We start from the raw sequence: 21,284 nt of genomic DNA on the forward strand, positions 1-21,284 counted from the left end.
TTTCCAAGAACTTCCACAATAAACATTCCCTTCTCAAGAAAAAAAAACCAACAAAAACCCCTCAGGAGATGCTTACATATAGGATTGCTAGGTCTTTACTTTAAAGTTCACCATGACTGTGTTGCAACACATGATTCTAGGAGCTGTAAGACTAATTAAGATGAAATCATCAGCAGCTAAATGGTGTTTATTAAAAAATAAAATTGCACAATACCTACAATCTCACACTAGAAACCACATAAAGTTAATCTGGTTTGAAATGTTAACTCCCCAGACCAAATTTGCTAAAAAGTGTTTAGACCTATACTTCTTAAATCTAAAGTTTACAGATGATTGTTGCATGAGGCTGAGTAAAACTTCTTAAATTTCCCTTTCCATCTTTGGCAACGTTCAAAAGACAAGCTCAAAAATGAAAACTGAGGAAAACAAGGGGTTGTAAGAAGACTGATAAATTAAGATTCTTTCATATGCATGAACCAGTTGGTAACAACTAGCTCTTCTCAACCCATTCTACTTCTAACATATAAGAAACCAAAGTCTAGGGTGCAAAAGGGCACTTGACAGCACACCACCAAAAAATTCAGTGTTATTTATAGTATTAGCTTTGAGCTAACACCAACAAGGCAAAGTACACTGTGCTTAAAGGAAGAAAGGTGCTTAAGTTTCCCTAAACCAAACAAACCATAAAGATCAAAATGACAACTATACAGAGTTCAGCTGTCCCTTGTCATGATCTTTTTGGGTCAGCTGTGACCGTATTTTGCACCAAGAATAACCCAGAAGATAAAATAAGCTACCTTTTCTGGCAAGTTTTGTACCCGTAGCATAACCATTTTTGAAATAAATGAATTGTTAGGTGATTTCAGTGGGTTCTTCCCTCAACTAAACAAAAAAAAAAAAACAAACCAAACTTTGCCTTGCTTATAAGCAAAATGAATAGACAGCTTATGCATGGAGAAAGTTGCACAATTTAAGAACCAGTAGACATCATTCAACACAATGTATATTGTTTTTAGCTATAGCTAAGAATCTGTTACAGACTATGCCCATATTATAGTATTCCTGTCCTTAGCACACCAGAACAGTCCTTGCAGCAGTTTTTTTGTTAAATAGCCAGTTCCTGGACTTCCTGATTACATGTGAATTCTGCTTTTACAGCCTCAATTACTGCAGTGAGAAGACTAAAGATCAAGAATTCAAACAGATTTGCTCATTTGTCCTATTGTTTTCTTATTCAGTACTTTCTCATAGTTTTTGAGGACATGATTTATGTTTCCTGAATAGCCGAGCCTGGCAAAACTAGTGCCACTTGAGGATAACAGAATCCAAGGAGAATCAGCCCTGAAGCTGAATCAACATGTCTATGAGTCAGGCACAGAGGAAGGGTTCCAAGGTTATGTGCTCCCAACTCATCTGCTTGGTTTATAGGCTTCATTAAACGAAGCAAAACTTACAGTGGACAAATTTAAAAAGAAAAGTGACAGCATTTGATACACTTCTTTAAGCTAGAAAATGAAGCATTTGCAACAACTTTAAAAAACCCTAAAATACTACAGTTGACAAGTTTAATACCTGAATGAAAACCATTTACTTGAGTCACTTAAAGTCGCATTCAGCATTGTAATGCATCTCCCTCCCAGTTTGCAGTATACAGGATCTATTACCTAGTGGCATTTGGAGGAAATGCAACGTGGTTTTGAGGCATTGAATCTATCCATTTAACTACCAGGTAGGACAGTAGACTCCCTTTATTGAGCTTCTGAATTATTCTGGCACATAAAAACACGCTGACTGCCTTCACAATAAGGAGACTTAATAAGACAGTATAACAAAGGATATCAAAGAAAGTTTTGCCCTCAAACTTTGCCAAATTTTGTTTCTGCCGTTTGTTGCACTTGCAGAGTGCAGACTGACTCCATTTCATCGTAGGACACCACAGAAATGCAGATTGCTGGTCTAATAATGCTCTGATGGTTTGGATTTTTACTGTTGCTTAGCAGTTATGAAAACAATCCACTTGACAAGGTCAGAATTCATGACCAAGAGATGTGGCAAGCAGAGCAAAAGTTACATATACAGCCCTATCTTTTGAAGCATGAGCTAAGGGTTTAGAAAGCACATTGCTATAGTCATGGCATTAAAGTTTGGAATATCGTATCTCTAGCAGGAAATCAGAACAAACATTGACACTTCTTTGCTTCCCTAAATCATCCTGCACTGTTGCACAGAAAATACATCTGTAGCCTGGTTATCAAGTTCTCTGCAACTGTAGTCTTCTTAAACACTGTTATTAACCACATGAAAAAAGTAAACCAACAATCTTCAGTTACCATAAACTAATGCAGACCATTCATTCTGCTGAACTTCCACTGCAGATCTAATCTACTACTCCTAAAAATAACAACAAAATATTACATGACACCATCCAGGTGATTCCAACACCAATGCGAAAGATAGACTCTGCACTAGCATGGAGAAAAGATGCAATACATCAGGGTCCTGTGATGCATGCATTAAGTTTTCAGATCATGAAGAAATCTGAGCATTCAATGCCCAACATCACACAGGTTGGCTTTGCTGGGAGGCAAAACCTGGCTTGCAGCACAGTCCCATGTAATGATGCCCCTCCAACTCTACCAACTCTCCATCAGGTGTAGCCTGGAGCCTGAGAGAAGCCATTCACGGATACAGAATTTTAAGGAAGGCAGACCAACAGACAGAGTCTTACACGTAAAGCATGAGACCTGACAGACCTGCATGATACGTGGCTCACTGCCTTTGGGACCCACTTTTAGGTATGTTTTTGCACATAAAAAGTTTTGCCTACAAACACCACGTTATACTTTGTAATCCCATGCTGGCGAATACATATAATTTCCATTGTGAACAGTGTTCCAGATATGGAGCAGACTGTACACTTATTATAAAGTCCATGCTGTCTCCTGTGATAACTAGCTTGTAACCAGCTTACCTACAAGATTTAGAGACATTGGTGTGTTTGTCGATGCCTCTCAGATGTCCACACAGTGCTGCTGCTAATCACACTGCAACCAGCTTTGTTTTAAACATTTTCAGGTTCCAAAAAGCATGTGCAATGTGATGCTCCCTGAAGACAAAGCATTAGCCATATGCTGCACTCCCTCTCCTTCTCTCCAGAGATGCAAGTGATTTTACTTCTACTCTACATGTTTTTATGGCATCACAACAGACTCTTTTTTTCCTTATGGTCTAGGATGCCAAGCACATCGAGAGAGGGAGGTATTACTGGGGCTTTTCTGCAGGGGCAATTTCAGGAGATGAGCAACTAAGTTACAGCCTGAGGTTTAGATGAGTTTGTTCTCAGTAACTCCTTGAAAAGAGAGAAGGGGTGGGATCATATTAACAGTGTCACTTTGGTGCAAGGGGCCCAGGAACACTTCTTACCTATACTATGTAGACAAAGGTCCTTCAGTCAACTGCACCCACGTCCCAGCTTAAGAGCCTTGACTCTTTCAAATAAAACCCAGACCAAAGTCTAAGCACAAAGTGGAATTTAAAACAGCCCAAACCAACAAGCTACGTATTACAAGATAATAAAGAGGAGCAAGAAATCCAAGTAAAGTTACAATTTATTTCAAAGCTACGTGCCTATCACTTGTGACTGCAAACCTAGCTGGGATTTACCATCTGGGCTGCTCAGAGGTTGAAGAAACAGCAGATCATATCAAGGAATTCAAACAGGTTTATGCTTTTGTTTTCATAACAATGACTCCTCAGCTTCTAGGTCAGATTGTGATTACATGCTATTGCACTCTTACTTACCTGCTGTCACTCTGTGTTTTTTAAGTTCATTTCACAAATGCTCTTGCATAATGTACAGCGTTTAATCAAAATTAGGTTTATATGTTCTAAGTTCTAGGGGCTTGGGGGTTTATACAGATAGCCTAACAATGCGATTCGGATTCGCTGGCCCCCAGTCAAATATAGTTCACTTTCAGGCAGCATATCCGAGATGATAGGTAAAAGGCATTTTAGGGAGAACAATGCAGAGTCACCCATACAGCAGGAGAGGCAGCACAGCTGAACCAGCAAACCCAGCCAAACACAGGCTGCTGCCTGCTGAAGTGATGGAGCTGCTCCCAGCTCTGACTTACTGAAAGACACTTGCCTGGATGTTGTGCCAGACCAGCTATAGCCCCAAGTTACTACAGCCCCCAGGACCCAGAGCACACTGCAGAAGAGCCCGAATTTTGCTAAATTGAATTTACTAATCCCCACTAATGGCTGACGACACGTGGGTCGATACAAAACGACTGGAGATCTTCTGCATTTTGCCCCTTATCCCCTCTATCCTCCTGCCTCACAGCACGGAAACTCCCCAGCTGGCAGAAAGCTCTTGGCTCAGACTGCAGGTGAGAGCTGCGAAGCTGCTTTTTGGGCTAGCGCTGGCCCTGGGCGTTAAAGAGATGCATCGGCACGGCCCTGCAATGAGTTAGCACGCAGGGCGGCCAGCACGCCTCTGTGTCACGGTTTGTCTGAAGCGGCACGCCGAGTAATGCAGTCTTCAGAGAGGGTTGTTTCATTGCTATTTGTATTGCCGCTGCAAGACTGAAGCCCACAAGAAAACAGAGATTTCTCAGCAAAGTTATCGCTGCCCAGGCCTAAATAAGAACATCTGGAAGCCCCGGTGAAGATCACCAGAACAAATCTAATCTCTTGGTGCTGATTTGCTTCCCACTCTCTGTATTTAACAGCTCTTGTGCATACAGTTAGTCCCTGGTTGCTGCTTCTGCTTCTGGATTGAAAACAAATATGAACATACACATCCTCCTATTACATGAATAACGAGATTTAAGTTTACACAAGAATGTTTGTCAGGAACATATTCCCTTTGAAATATATTTTCCAGATATTCCATATGTAAATCATTTCCTTTTTTCTGTATTTGTCTCCTCAGAGATCTAGACTAGGTCCTAATTATCCTCTTGTGAAAATTTATCCAGCAGAGGCAGAGACACTCCTACCAAGAATCTTTCCAGTAAAACTGCCACAGCAAATGCTGATGCTTAAACTAAGCTGCAACAAATGTATTAAATCCTGAGAGTGAAAAACTGTGTTCACATCCAGCAGCAACTTCCTGAAAAACTGATAAAGGAAATTTCATAAAAATAAAATTATTTTGTTGAAATGAAAAACAAGGTTTGGGCAGGGACAAATAGGAAAAGCAAGTATTTATTTCATTTGACGTTAGTGTGTTCATTGCTAAATACAGATATAATTTACTACACAGAAGATCAATGGCAACTTTTGTAATTACAGTCATTGTTTGGGGGGAAGTGTTGCTATAGCAATACCAACCATAGGAAGGAAATCCACATCTACTCAGAGCATTATTTCTACATATCATTATTTTTTATGGCATAGCACTAACAGGAAAGGGTGCAGTAAATCAATAGCAATGCCTATTTTAATCACATAGGCATAGTTTGGAAAAGTGTTTCACAGAAACACATTGAACAGGGAAATGAAAGACCAGGACTGCATGTTAAGTAACATTGTGTTTGTTGTAGTTACTCGAGTGCCCTTTCATGAATGAGCTTACATCAGCTAAAGTCAAGAGTTTAAATCCAGGCTTTCCCAAACTGACTCCTCCTGGATTTAGAATATAGGATGTTTTGGTTCGGTTTTTTTCCTGTTCTCTACGTAATCACGAGCAACCTAAACGAGATCTGATACCCCCTAAACTGGTTTGACTCCCAGCCATCTCAGGTCTGCAGGGTTTCTTGGCTCAGGCATTAAGTGAAAGAAAGAAAACTGGTTTGGGACTGGGATCAGCCCTGAAGTGATACAGCCACATTTGCATGGCCCTACCCCCAGTGCAGCTGGCAATGGTGTTAAACTGGGAGTCAGACAAACCACAAAGGATGACCAACATATGACCGCAATACCTTTTCCTGGCCAGCCCCAAGGCAGGTCTGGTGCCCAGGACACGCTCTGGGACATTCCCACCCACAGGCTTCCAGCAATGGCACTTTGGCTGTGGGTTTGGGGAACTGGGACTTTGGGTGTTTGTTTCTTTCTTGTGCAAAGGTTGACCCCATTCTGTCTGTCTTCACTCCTACCTTGGATTACTGATAAAATCATACTCCCAATTATCCTGGCTTTTAGTTGACTATTTTTTTCCCCTTTCCATGAGTTGGCTCCCTCAATTAAATCTTGCAGCGCTCACAATCACAGTCAGATTTAAAAGAAGGAATCAACTCCATTGAAAACAAACAATCATCAACACCGATCTGTGAAAACAGATCTAATATGATCCCAACAGCTGATTTTCTCATCTCTCTCTCTCTCTTATTTTTGAAAAATTAACTTGAACAACAGTTTTCTATACATTTCTACAGCTCCTAGCACACCTAGGAAGAGAGAAGGGATGGCAAAATAGATGTAATTCTTAATAAATAATCTTAATTCAAGCAAAATACAAACTACTTGGATTCCTATGGTCACGTGAACATTGTGGCTTTCCCAAAGGGATGTCAAAAGAACAGAAAATTTGAAAATGGCTAAGCAAGATAAACCCACATAATATCATATAGAGTTAAGAATGCCTTGTACATGGATACAATTCAAGTTGATGGTAGGGAGGAAATCTTTGTAGAAGAGGGGCTTCTATTGTCCACCATTCCAGATCCACCATCGTGGACATACAAACATCACAACCTTACAAAATTCTTCCTCCACATGGCACAGCCCTGCTGTCCTATGCAGACTCTAACTTCTTTGAAGTCAGAATCACAGAAAAGCTGGTTGGAAGGGACCTCTGCAGATCACCAGTTCAACTCTCTGCTTGAAGAGGGGCTCTCACCAATGTCAGATCAGGTCATCCACAGCTTGGTCCAACTGTCTTGAAAACCTCCAAGGAAAGATTCCACCACCTCTCTGGGTGACATATTTAAAGTCCTGTGCTACTCCCTGGTGGAAAAAAAACTTTTCCTAATGGCCAGTCTGAACTTCTCAAGCTGCAGCTTGTGACAGTTGCCCCTTGTTTTTACAATCTGCCCCTACTAAGAGTTCAGCTCCATAGTCATTGATTGTAACTCCTCTTCAAGCAGTTACAGGCTTCTGTGAGATTGCCCCTTAGCCTCTTTTTCTGGCCAGACTACACCAGCCCAACTCTTTCAACCTCTCCTCATAGCTTATGGGGTCCCATGGCTCAAATCACCTTAATAGTCCTCTGTTGCATCCTCTCTCCATTTTTTAAACACTGTCCTTTTCATTTGAGGAACCTCAAAACTGACTGGAGAAGCACAGTACTTAACAGTGCTGAGGAGGATAACGACTACCCCATATCTGCTGGCCATACTTTTAATGTAGACCACTATGCCGCTTGCCTTATTTGCAATGAAAACGCACCACTGGCTCATTTTCAACTTGGCAGCAACCATAATATCCCATTGCTTTCCCACAGATATTCTGTTCAGGCAGTTGTTTCCCAGCCTGTACTGTTGCACAGAGTTAATCTGCACAGGCAGAGAAATTCACAGCTATTCTCATTGAACTTCATGAGGTTCTTGTTGACCCAAAGCTCAGGTCTCTTGAGGTCCAGCTGAATTTAATTTCTACCATTTGGTGAACAAAACTCTCTCTCCTGCCATTTTAACATGTTCTATGACTTTTTTCAGGGTGCATTCTGTCTCACAATCTAGGTAATTAACAGAGATGTAACACTACTGGCCCAATCCCTCACAGGCCACTTGTTATTTGTCTCTAATGAGACACTGAGCTATTGAAGACTACTCTTTGAACCCGGAGAGCCACACAATTTTCAGTCAATCTAACAATCCGTATCTCCAGCCCATACTTGCACAGCTTCCTCAGTGAGAGATGATAACGAAAACCTCACTGAAGTCAAAGTCAGGAAATGCTATATCCACTGATGTCCCCACATCCACATCGTTAGTCATTTAATTGCAAAAGGCACTCAGGTTGGTCAAGTATGACTTGCCCTTGGTACCTCTGGGTCAACTGTTCTTGATTACCTTCTCATATTTGGAAACAAATTCCCTGAGGACATGATTCATAATATTTCCACACACTGTGGTAAGGCTGACTGGCCTACAGTTCCCTGGACTTTCCTTACTCTTCTTAAAGATGGGTGTAATGATAGACTTTTCCTAGTCTTCAGGGACCTCTTTGCCATCTTTTTTCATAGATAACAGAATTGCAGTTGCGTCGCCCATGTCCGTCAGTACCCTAGCATAAATCCCACCCAGGCTGATGGATCCAAGTATAACCAGCTTTTCTAAGTAGTTCTGAACAGTAAAATATGCTTTGTTTCCTGTGCAGCACTGCTTAATTATGTTCTCCTTGGCAATCTTTGCTTTTGTACAAAATCATATGTGGAATAGGAATTGATCATGCCTCTTGTTCAGTGGGCCACACTGCAAGACAGGTCATCTCTTGCCTGCACACTCAACTCCACACTGCTTGGGCTCTGAGAACACAGTATTTATCCTCACCTCACCCTTATAAAATAGGAAAGTGCTCTACCCCCTGATCTTAATGAGCAGCCATCTAGCAAAAAGCACTCCTGACAAATAGCCAGTGATATTGGAAAGAAGAGAACCCAAATCTTCAGAGCGCTAAGCCTCTAAATACTGATTCAGGGGGAAGGACAGAGAGCCGAGAAATACCCACAGCGCAAAGAGAAAAATTTTGACCCTACCCTTAACGGTAGCTCCAAAATAACTGAAGGAATGAAGAAAGACTAACTTGCCTTTCTGACACATGCCCTTATACTCACTTAACAGGACTAAAATTACTGGGTTCTGTTTGGATTCTGCTAGGATACGGTTCCTTCAGGGGAAGGAGGGAGACCCAGTAAGACCCAGTAAGATCCCCCTTCACTGACATTAGAGATCTATCTCACTGCTGTCTTGACAAATTTGCCAGGTTTCCTTCCTGAATGCTCAGGGCACAACTGCTACGTACTCTTTCCTCTGAACGTACCAGGGACCCACGATCTGCTGCAGACTTGTCACTACGTGCTTCTGAGTTGAGAAAGAAGAGGACCCAAATGTTCTCTCATGCTCCCAGGGGTCTTCAGACAAACCCCACTGTGCTGTTGCCAACTCTCAGCGCTAAGCTGGAACAAAAGAAAGCAAGCCATTTCCACCATACATGGGTTTTAATCGCTACTCCCTACCGTATGCATTAATACAATGCATTCGTACTGTGTTAATCTCATTTTCATCGTTAACAGTGAAGTGGGAAACACAAGTGCCAAGCGCTATCTTGCTCCTCTTCATTCAGCATATGGTGCACTGGCAGACCTCCGTATCCGATTTGAAATCTATCACATTTACCTAATTTCCACATACCTTGTACCATGGATAATCACTTGTGTCCTTTGCTATGCTCCCTTTGCTTTCAAGTAGTAATGCCACACTATTACAAGGAAAATGCTCATCTCCAACAAGCATATGAATACACACAAAGTGCAGATGCAAGAGACTTACTATACCAATAAAATCATCATGTTCTGGCAGAAAACATTCTCAAGATCATAGCGACCACTTCACCTGTGGCCCAGCATATTTTGTTCTTGTATCAGGCATTCTGGTGGAGATATATTAGGACAATTTTTATGGTTATCCTAAGACATCAGAACATATATTCCCTTGCTAGCACTACACCAGATATTTATTTGCAATATATCAGAGATGATTTAATCAATGAAGAAACGCTCAACACAAAGGAGTGGCTTCTACAGTTGTAGGTTTATAACTTACAAATAGGACGACAAAGAAAATGGAAAACTGATATATTTTATCTTAATTTTTCAGTCAGATTCATTCACAATTTGCTTTTTAAAGAAAAGAAGGTAGATTTCCATAAAATATGGAAAACACGACATTTTAAAAAGATAAGGCAATGAAGTATGACCTTTTCGTCACAGAATTAGTTATCCTTAATGTATTTTTTCTGGCCTTAATCTTCTTGAACTTTCAAAACAAGTGTCAAATAGTTGCAATACTTGTATTGGTGCAAGTGGAAAGTTCTGGTTTGGTAAGATTTTTGCACAACACTGTACAGAATAAAAAAAACAACTAACTACTATGGGACACCCTAGTGAAAATTCTGTAATTGATTTAAAGGAAGCTGCTGCTGGCAATTATGAGCACTTTAGATTAAAAGCATCCCAGACAGGATATTTTGGGCACTATATTTTGCATGGACAGGACACAAAGTTGCATATAGCAGATAAGAATTTCAAAGACAGACAAAAGAAGAAAAAAAGGAGTGCAATGAGGTGCCCATTTTATTTTATAAATGAGTCAGCAGTACAGGGTGATATTCATACAGCGCTACATGGAGCAAAGCACCAAATGCTGCCAAAGCTACTCTAGAGTGAAAATATAGACAACACGATGAAAAAAAAAATGTTTAGAGTAAAAATACATATAAGGACTTGCATACATCACATGAAAAAAATCCTATTGTCTTGATTACTTCCAACTATCAGACATAATAAATTTAGTTTACTCTTGTTACCCACAAAACAAGACACAAATTTCCTGCTATATACCTAGGAATGCTATGAGACCTACTTCTATAATTCCACTTTTATTTGTATAGCACTTTAAGGGCTCACAGTCACAGTCACATTAGTCACTCTAGGTGTAGGCGTATGTGGAATACAAGACAACTACTCTCTTTGAAGGCACCCTGCCATTTAATGAAAGATAGATTTACTTTTACAGTATTGTGACTGTTTTAACATTTTGAACACATGAACCTTAGATCAGAGACGAGTTCCTATGAAGGGCTCCAGATCGCCTTACTTCATCTCCCAGAACAAGAGTTACGTAGGTTGCCATGGAAATTAAATGTTAGTGATAAGTAGAGTACTTGGGTTTTGATAAATGCAGATTATGTTGCTTCAGAAGACAGGAACTTTCCCATCTTCAAGGATGCAATCTATGGTCAGCAATGGGAACTCTGGCATTGCATATTATTTTTTCATTTTTCAACACGACTATCCAATTTTCAGGTGAAATTCTGGTAGTTAGATGTGCCAGCCTATAACCTTTAATACTGGAAGTTTAAAATCATATTGAACTTCAAGAGCAAAGCAGAGGCAGCCACAAAACAACCTGTCCTCCTACGTATGTCTGGGGGACATCTAGCCTTTCAGAAAAGACGACAGAAATGTGTTCAGTATTAGTGCAACTTCAGCCTCTTTACGATTCACCAGCAGAAAGGTGGCTATAGAAATACAACCATTTATTGCTTGAAAACCAAAGCCACAGTAAATGTAACTTTTAACAGGCAAAAGGTTTCCGAGAGGAACCTGAGAAGTAAGACCCCCCCCCGCTCCCAAGGGTTGTAGTATGAGCAGCTAATGCATCTGTATGCTGTGATTGACTTGCTGTCAGATCAGAGTTTAGTTTTGCAGATGTGGTTGGTTAAACAGTATCACTCTGTTGGTAGAGTCCAGAAACCTCATCTTCAAACATGCGATGTTATCACATCATCTTGGAAGCATATAGTTTCATCCCATCCGTGACTTTCTTGCTAGGACTTCTTTGTGGGTGAGTTCATCAGCAGTAAGCAATGCCTAATTAGTTCTTGAAAAACCTTGAGCTAGCCAAAGCAATAGGCTTTCCATTGGTAGGGAATTCAGTGTTAACCTCTGCAGATAAACAACTGCCTGCATCTCAGTTGTATATGGTCCAACACAAATATTCAGCAGAAAAAAAAAACCTCTCGACCGAAACACTTGAGCCCCATGCATGGAGTGTTCCAATACCAGGAACTGAACATCTCTTCTCCACGTATCGATTGACTCGGACCCTGTAGCAAACAGCAGAGTGCAGGATTCGAGCAAGGTGCCTGTAAAGCACTCATTTTAACATAAAAACAAGACAGCTTCAGAACATGGTGGAGATGGGTTAAATTCTTTTCTGAGCCACAGGAATTAATACATAGCTAGCAGTTTGCCTGACGCTACACAGCAATGAAGGGTCAGTGATAAGCCAAAATGAAGGTGAAGTGATACATCTTAGGCATGAAAATCAGTCTTTAAGGACACAGTTAGACTCCTCATCTCCTCTGTCAGCTTAGTGATGGCAGAATTAGGCAAAGGAACAAAACAAAATGCCTGGGAGAGAACACAGTGATTAGGAAATAAGGGAGATGAAAAAAATATTAGCTGAAAAATGCATCAAGATCTAACATTTCCCATCAAATCAATATACTGTTTAGGATGCCTTGAAACCTTGAATTCTAGTATATAGTAGAAACCCACAGGCTGCTTTGAGGATACATGGGGCAAGGCAGCAGGCACTGAACATAAACATAAGAATGAAGAAAAATTAAGTGTACAGCTAGACAGCATTATGGCAAAAGTTACTGATTACCTGCAGAACCCTGAAGGTTTTCCACTGAGTTGACAGGTTTGACTACTGCATCTAGGTGCAAGATATGATGGTTGTTTTGAATCATACACCAGAGCATGGCATAAAGACCCTGGTACCTCTGGGCTCCTTGCCCTCTTCTCTCTGCAACAGTGTCATCAAGTTCATTTCAGATGCAAACGAAGGCACAAAAAAAAAAGTGCGGAGGGGATCACTGACATTTCGTTCCATACTTGGAGTGTATTAGCTTAGTCACTTTGCTCTGGAGTATCTAATAAAGATAGCAGCAATCGGAGCTTGAAGGAGGTCACCGGTAGAAGACGGTGTCATTCAATGTCTGTAATGTCTTGATCTGGGATTTCATTTCTACCCGCAGATGGCAGACTGAAGGGTTCCATAGGGAAGTACTACAGAACCTCATCAAAAGCAATAATGTACGTTACTACAGAAAAGATCATAGGGCATGTAGAGAGCTAGGCTGAGAAGTACCAGCTGCAGTCACAGGAATAAAGTGGAATTTACTGCACACAATGTTAGAGTACATGGCTATAAGAGCTCCAGGTTTGCATAAACAGATCTTTTTTCAGAAAAGCAAGCAAATTGTTTCCTTGCAGTCTGCAGGATCAGAAAGAGGTAAAGCAGCGAGGCTGCAGTTATATGAAGCAAGGGTTAACTAAGGGTATAATTCTGTCTGTCACATTCAATTTAGAAATGTGAATACATGAGAGTTCGGGTGTCTTATTAATGGCCTGGGGACCAGCAGTCTCAGGCTCTTCATAAATTTTTCGTCCAACAAAGGAGTTGGGTGCTTTACAACAATGACATTCAGTTCAATAGCCAAAGGAAATCTAGCAGCAGTCCTGGACTGTGATGTTCCCCTTCACTTAAAGCTAGAAGCAATGAATAAGCTGATGTCAGTGCATGCAATAGAAGTTTTGCTAAGGGCTCCTTCTGTAAGAAAATTTCACCCTCAAAATTGTCCTTAAAATTAGGTTTAAGCAGAATCATGCCATCCATTACAGACCAGCTGATAACAAAAATAAGTCCCATTGACAGCACTGTGAGCGTGTACATCACAAAGTGTTTTATGTTGGGCAGGCAAGTCCTTTTCTTTCTCTCCCTCACAACAGAGCACTTCTCTAAGTCCCCTACTTGAGCTATGGGCACACAGTGGGGGAATTTCTGAAGAAACATACTTATTTTTATACTTAAAGATTTTTAATACCCATGCCCAATAAGACTGCGTGCTTGTGAATAAGCAATGACAGGTGGTAAAAGCAGATGGTTTTGAAAAGATCTGCGGCAGTCCCTGGCTCCGCTGTCCTAGCGGCTCTGCAGGATACTGGCAGAGAAAGCAATTCCCCTCCTCTTCTTTCCTCACCTCACTTGAGAAAGCCAGCAGCAGCCGACCTCACTGGCTGCCACAAAGCCGGGATAGGACCGGCAAAGCACACTCACTCACATTCTTCATCCCAGCTCCAAACTGCTTCTGCCTCGCTGCAGAAGCTCAGCCCATCGCAAGCCATCGATACTGGCTAACCAGCCGGGTGGTCATCTGCCAGGAGCCACTAAATCACCTCTGTGTTAGCTGGTCCCGACCAGGAAAGGAGCGGGCAGAGCTCCTGGTTTCGGCACTCTAGCACTGTGTTTGTTCCCCACGGATCATGACCACTTTGCTTCTGAATGCGTTACCCTCCTCTGGTGTGGTCCGAAGTATCTAAGAGGGAGCATCACTGAACGCTCCAGTGCTGAACTGAGGCAAAACCACCTGCCTTCCAGTACAGACCTCTGCTGAAAGCACCACCTCTTGTTTCGGAAGGCCTTGGTGATGAAGGAGGCATCCCGATGCTTCAACCCTGCGTAACCAAACAAACTTTCACAAATGATGAATAACCTTGTGTCACTAGTCATAGAGTGATACTGCAATGGAGACCAAAGCAGAGGGAAGCGTAATTATTCACACTATGTCTCAAAACAAGAGACAGCAGGCAAAAAAAATTATTTCATATATCAACGAGAGCAGTAACAGAAAAGTATATTTCCAAATGAGTGTTGTGTGTTTGGCCAAAACTGTGCTGACTGCTGCAGCTACAACCTTCTCCAAGTTATTGTTACTTGTGCTTAGGGAGCAAAGACCCACTACTAATGAGAAAACAGTGCCAGCTTCAGGCTGTGGTTTTCTGCACGCTGCATCAGCTGTAGCACACCACTAGTTAAAGTCAGTTGTAACTCTCTTTTGAGATATCACAGTACACCTAGGAAGATGACTCAGGCAATTTCATATACCACCAATGAATCATTAAATGGTACCACCTCTGGCTACTCTCAAACCCATCTGTATAGCCCATTGTTAACTCCACGGTACACCCTTCTCAAAGAACCTTTTAGGAGACTGCTATGCTCACACATTTCTTGAATAAATTAAGAATCTCTCAGGATTTACTAAGGTATATTGTAGGAATTACGCTTTGAAAAGGGCCGGTACCTTTTCTACAATAGCATCTTTGCTTTTCAGATGTTCCTCAGAAATAGGCCTGATTAAGTCAATGTCAACTTAACACTTATTCTTGTTTTCCATTTCTTTAAACAGTATAAGTGTATAGCTTTGTAAGAATCTTTTCCTTATTGTTCAACTGTAGCTTTGTTTACAAAATTGCAATCCATTTACATTTTCATAATTTCACTCACAGTATCAAGGTAGTTGCTGAAGGAATATTCTAGGGAGGGTTGTGACACTACAGTGTATTTATATTCAGCATCCCTTGAATAAGAAAAGGTCTTCCTGAACCTTCCATGGCAAAATAAATCCACATTCTTTACATGAAATCAGGGAACCTTTCTTTCCTTCAATCAATGGGGTTTGTGGTTGCTTTCAGGAAGGTCAAACAAACTAACAAACAAAGGCATTGTCAATCCAGCTGGCCCCAATTTTATACAGCATTGCAGAAACAGCAGTGAAAACCGAGTTTGCTGTAAAGGTGGACGTAAGCCATTCAAGCCTGGAATCAAAAACTTAAATTTGTTTCCAGAGAACACCCCACGGTAAAATTGCCTCTCACCTTTGGGCACAATAAAAAGTGGATCTGGGCTTGGATAAGGCAAGGCTGAAAGACAGCTTTAGAAATTAAATTGTAAGCATCCAGGTTTGTGACCAGTTCTGCCATTCCTGTGTGTGTTAACCAGTCATTAAGTTTTGAATTTGTTTTGTTAAAACCACAGGACAATTTACTGCTTCTTAAAGAAGATATAGGTGATGGATACTGGCATAACGGGTTAAAAATGAAATGAAGTACAAGGAAAACCTATAATATGCATCTCTTATGGGCACAGCTGCTCCACAATTACTTTCAGGAAGGAGAAAACATTGGAATTAAACATAATATTATATTTTTGTGGCACAAGGTATCTTTTTCTGTGAATGTGGGTGAAAGAACAGAGCCCTATGCAATTTCCAGTCACTTGAAACTGCCTAAGCATAGGTGCACACAAAGAGAAACACACATGCAAGCAACTCCTGCAAAAGATAGCTAGTACAAGCTTAGAACTGAACACAATTATAGTTGAATTACAGGTATTTTTGCAAAACCTTCAGTATGCCTCATGCTTTAACAAAAACAAATGGGCCAGAGCTTTGAAGGAGAGGAGATTTTCAGTTTCCAATAGAACATTCATTATGTGCCTACACACAAGATCCTACTATTGACTATTTCACTGTGTAAAGAACTAATCAGCTGTAATTTTAACACTGTATATCACCCAGACAACTACATTTTCTAAAGGAAGCCTGAAAGCACTATTTAGATGAAAATTAGAAAAAACAAAACAAAAAAAACCCCACACCAGACAAAACATCTAACTCAGATGGTGTTAAAAAAACCCCATGAGTTATAGGCTTACCATTCAAAAATTGAATGGAAAAAATATAATAAAAGACAAAGCATCTGCTCTAGTATACTCTTTGGTGTGATAATAAATGAAAATGAACTTTTGCCAGATGTGGCAGTGTATAAAAAGGGCTGAGATGCTACAAGTGCATGGTGACCCCAGCAGTCCACGGGGAATGTTTTTGCAGGAGTCCAGGAGACTGCACAAGAGAGCAAATTAGGGAAATGCTCCCCCATGACTGCTCCCTATGGCTCTGACCATCCCGTGCTGAGAAATTATCCTTGTTGATATCATCATAGCAACAAAGAACTCATGCCGCAAACCTGGGCTTTATCAGCACAGGCCATGTGCAAACACAGAGCAAAAAAGAGAGACTGTAGTTGAAGTAGTCTGCCATTTAAATACAAGATAGGCAGACTCAGAAGCAAGAGGAGCGGTTGTGAGGCTATAAATCAGGTCAGTGGCAGAACTGACCCCAAACCTAAATTCAGAGCTCTACATCCTGAGCAGAGGGAGGTAATTTTTTAGGATGCCACAGTAAGGCCCCACCTCCTTCAAGAATACAGGTGTTTAAAACAACTTTTTGTCCTTCAAGTTTCCTCTTTCACTCGGTTCATCAGGCTCTTGAAGAGTATGTCTACACAGGTGACTGGAGACAGACCCGTACCTCTACTCACTCTCCAAACTGGCCAGACACAAGCCAAACCCAACCTGGAAGCCATGCAGAAGTGTTAACAGAGCACTGAGCGAGCTCATTAGGCTGCAGGTCCCGCATCGTTTTAATCTGGTCCAAATGGGTCTCCTACCAAGCACGATGAGGATCGCCCGCTCTTCGCCCAAGTGCACGTCTCTGCTGACTCCTTGGTGCATTTTAGTCATGCATTGAGTCAGACCCAGGAACTCATCCAACTGAAAGCCAGGCCAAGAGCAACAAGAAGAGTGGATTTGCACTTGGCCACAAGTGATAGTACCGGCACAAAGCGAGAGATGAGGAACGCGTCGCCAGAGGCGAGGCAGGCAGGCTGACCCTTTGGCAGAAGCCCACGTTTATGGCAAATGGAAATGACTGCTGAACCGCACCCTTTGCCTTGCAGAGAGGCAAATTTTGGTTAACTCCAGCACAGCTTCACATTAATACAGGTGAACAGCTCCCAGACAAGGACTGCCTTTGTGTAATAGCTTGTTGAGCCAGGGAAGTGAACACGCTTCAGATGATACTTATTTCTAGATACATCTGGAGATGCAAAACTCTTTCCATGACATACCGCTAATAACTTTGATAATGTTAATCTCATTGGACAGCACTGCAATATTCAAACTTTCATTTCTTAATGAAAGTTGTAGACCCAGGGCCCTTAGGGAATAAGAATGCTATAATTTTTAATAGTAATAATGGGATAATAATGCAGCTACAGAGCGATGCTAACATTATGCCCTGCAGCAATCATCCCCAACACTTTCCTACAAAGACAGCAAAACCAAACAATATAGTAAGATAAGCAATAGTCCCCAGATGAGTTGAGCACTCATCAGTAGAGTTTCCCCAACCCCACTGAGTTACTCTCCATTGCCCTTCAGCTTCTATGAACTACTCAGATCTCTGGTATCACCAAAAAAAAAAGTCCCTTCTCCTTTTCCCATTTCAAAACATGTATTTTTCTTCTCTTTCCCTATGCCCTCATTTACGTGATCCATCCCTTGTATAGATCAAAGCTACCTCCCATTGGGAAAAAAAATGGCAAATTGATCAGAATTAGGAGCTTCCTATGTGGAACGTAAGGAAAAAATATTGAAAAGTTTGGTTTTTTTTACAATGACAGTCTAATGCTGTAGACTTGGCCCTCTTGGACAAGGATCTACTTGCCACAGGATTTGAAATCACCAGTATCCGAGAGATTTCTGAAGACATTGGCCACTCGTTTGTGTTCCTCTACCGTACCGCGCAGACCAAATGGCAGTCTCTGTGCCTTTGGTCAAATTACCCATATTCCCTGCCACTACCCTTCTGCCCTGTCCTTACCCACGCTCTCCCTGCCAGCACCCCCACACCTCCCCACCCAACCCACCCACTGCCACTCCCCAAGATCCAGGTCTGTCACATCTGAACTGACTTTGGGGAAAGCACGAGAATTTTGTCGGTCAAAGCTGCCTCCTTAACAGAGCTGCAAATTTTATGCCTCTGTTAACAGGCCATTCCCTACTATTTTTCTAGCATTATCTCTCTAGATTCTTCTTTTTTTGCCCAGCTGACATGCTACGGGTTTTATTTACTCAGGCTTTTCCGACATGTTCTTCAAGATGTTTTAAAACTACATTTCCCCACCACTAATTTAAACAAGCCTTAATAGGGATTAGAATTGAAACCCAAACTGGCAGAACTGAGGAATTTGCAGCTTTGTTACAGTATCAGATGCATCCTCGAACACCCTCTAAATATAGTAAAAGGCTGGCCTAAATCTGCTATTGCTTCATGTTTAATTCAGATACCTTTGAGTAAGTGCATCTCTCCCCACACCCCCAAATTTTCTATTCTCATCACCTATGTATTGAAGTTTATGGTGACTTTAACTTAGACAAAAAACCCAAACCACAGAGGAAATGTTTTTAAAACTTGTTTCTACAAAACTGTAGTTTATCAGAGGGCGAGAACACAATAGATCTGGAGATTAAAGCACTTCCGTTATAACACGGATTTTACAACTCCTCTAAAGCAACTATCAGTCTATTTTTTAAACTATGTAGTTACTTTAAAGATGAATACATTTACGGTAATGAACAGGACTTGCACTTTCCTATTCAAGAACATTACAGGTAAGCAGGAAACGATGATGCCTTTGATACTGTAGATGCAAATGAAAACAAACTCCAACAGCAGATCTCTGGACTGCCATCAGCTTCTTATGAAATGGAGATGAAGATTCCCACAACGCCAGCACACACAGAAAGTTACACTCTAAAGTAACATGCCAAAGCAATGTGAGCTTTGGTGTTGAAAGCTTCTGAAAGGCCATGCTTTTTTTTTTTTTTTTTTTTTTTTAAACACACCTTTGGGATCACCTAATAGTTCAGTTTTACACGTACTTTTAACACAAATTCAAGTGAACCTGGATTAGAGCAGATAGGGATTTTGGAGTACATTTGTCTAGCCTAATCATGACCTTCACAGATAGCAAAATCTCAGTCTAAACAAAGATGCAAAACTGGGCTTTTGATTGAATTTATAGTGCAGTATTTCTGGGTGAAGCAACTCACATTTAGTTTTACTGCTTCCCACTGCAAGATAACGGTCTGTCATTAGTTATTCATCTCTCTAGTTATGCCCTTAAAAGGCTCCGAGGCAAACACGTAAACGCAAATTGTTCCGAGTAACAACATTACTGTAAAGGACCGTGTAAGACAAGGTCGCATGTCTCTAGTTTCTAGAAAACCGAGGATATCCTCACAGGATTCTGTAACAAAATTTGTGCTGTATCTTTGTGGTGCCATGTGGGTGGGTGGGCAGCAGGGCTATCCAGTAATTTCCCAATCAAGAGACAAAAAACCAGCAACGAGGCTCAGAATAAGGAGCCCTCCTCATACAATTAAGACTCAATTGCTATCTAATACTACACTTTTTTTTAAAAAAAACCCATCCAAACAACAGCGTAGGGGCCTAACAGCAGGGAAAACAAAAAGGCAAGCCTCCCCTAAAATTACATTCGATCCTCCCGGTTTTGGTTGAGGGTTGGCTTTTTTAATTTTTTTTTTTTTAATAGCATCGCAGTGAAGATTACCCCTCCCCGGCTCAAACCCTGCTGCGAAACAGAGCAGAAGCCTCCCCCCACATCCCCCCCCACTCACCGGGCTCCACTCCGCATCCAACTCTCTCCCCCAAGCAGAAGCCCAAGCGCCGGCAGGGCTGGGGCCGCCGCTCCCCCCCCTCCCCTCCCGGCACCGCCCAGAGCCGGGGACTGGGGGGGGCACAGACCCGGCCCGGAGCTTGTCCCCGGGCCGCGGTACCCATCCGATCCGACCCGGCCCCTTCCGAGCCTCCTGGGCATCATCCCTCCCCGCCTCCCCCACCCCCCTTTTTATTTTTTGGTGGGTTTTTTTTTTTTCTTTCTTTTTTTTTTTTTTCCTGCTCCCCCTCAATGTCCCCCAGCGGGTTTGTTACCTTCAGTTACCGCTTTCCCGACCAATTCCCGTCACCAGACCGCTGCCCCTACCTCCCCCTTAGCAACTCCCGGCAAAGAAAAGGCAGGCGGAAAAAAAAAAAAAAAAAAAAAAAAAAAAAAACAACAGAAAAAAAAAAAAAAAATTACAAACCTCTCCTCCCCCTCTGGGTCTGATACTATATATCCGGCCGGGGGAAGGAGGGAGGAGCAGCGCCTCGGCTCTGCCTTTCCCCTCCACCGCCTCACACCCGCCGTGCCCGGGGGATGCGGAGCGGATCAGGGCCGCCACCCCCCCCGGCTTCAGGCCTCCCCTTCTCCCCCGCCGCTGCCGGGCAGGGAGGCAAAGCCACGTTTTCTCTCTGCCCCCACTTCCCTGCGCAGCCTCCGCCGTTCCCCCCCCCCCACGCTAAGCCGTGCCGCAGGGCTCCTTTCCTTACCGGGCTGGATTGGGCTCCTCTGCCGGCGCGGCCGCCTCCGGGCTCCCCGGGAGGGGCTGGGGTCGGGTCCGGCTCCTTCCCCGTCCTCGTCCCCGTCCTCCCGCTGGGGAGGGAGCGGGCAGAGCGGGGGTTGAGGGAAGGAGGGCCGGCAGGGGGAAGGAGGCGGCCGGGGAAGGAGGGGAGGGGTAGTGGGGGGGGGGAGCCGGAATCCTTCTAAATGCATGACGGAGGGGTAGGGCGAGTGGTCCCCCGGGTGTCCTCCAAGGTTATTACGCCTCCTTCTCCCTTCAGCTTAAAGCGGAATTTGCCTCTGCGCTTCTAAACCAGCGGGAAGAACGCTGCACGCAGAAACGGAGTTACAAAATGGGCATATTAAGTTAATTACGCGATCTGTCTTACGAGCAGTAAGG

General features: G+C 42.4%; 1 protein-coding gene across 4 annotated transcripts in view; it reads right to left on the reverse strand.

Annotated features, from left to right (window-relative positions):
* FAR2 (fatty acyl-CoA reductase 2) overlaps window positions 1–20,976 on the reverse strand; it is a 149,214-nt gene extending 128,238 nt beyond the window's left edge. Inside the window, exon 1 of one of the 4 annotated variants that reach the window (XM_075051684.1) lies at window positions 20,875–20,976. Coding sequence is in view for 1 of the 4 variants with exons in the window: in XM_075051682.1 (XP_074907783.1) it covers window positions 20,124–20,326 (203 nt within the window). In the remaining 3 variants the exon portion in view is untranslated. Of the gene's footprint in view, window positions 1–20,123; window positions 20,773–20,874 lie in introns of those variants that run through there. The other 3 variants (XM_075051686.1, XM_075051687.1, XM_075051682.1) reach the window with 3 other exon arrangements.
* Window positions 20,977–21,284: the final 308 nt, after the last annotated feature.

This window comes from Buteo buteo, chromosome 19 (genome assembly GCF_964188355.1).
Source record: "Buteo buteo chromosome 19, bButBut1.hap1.1, whole genome shotgun sequence".
Classification (NCBI taxonomy): domain Eukaryota; kingdom Metazoa; phylum Chordata; class Aves; order Accipitriformes; family Accipitridae; genus Buteo; species Buteo buteo.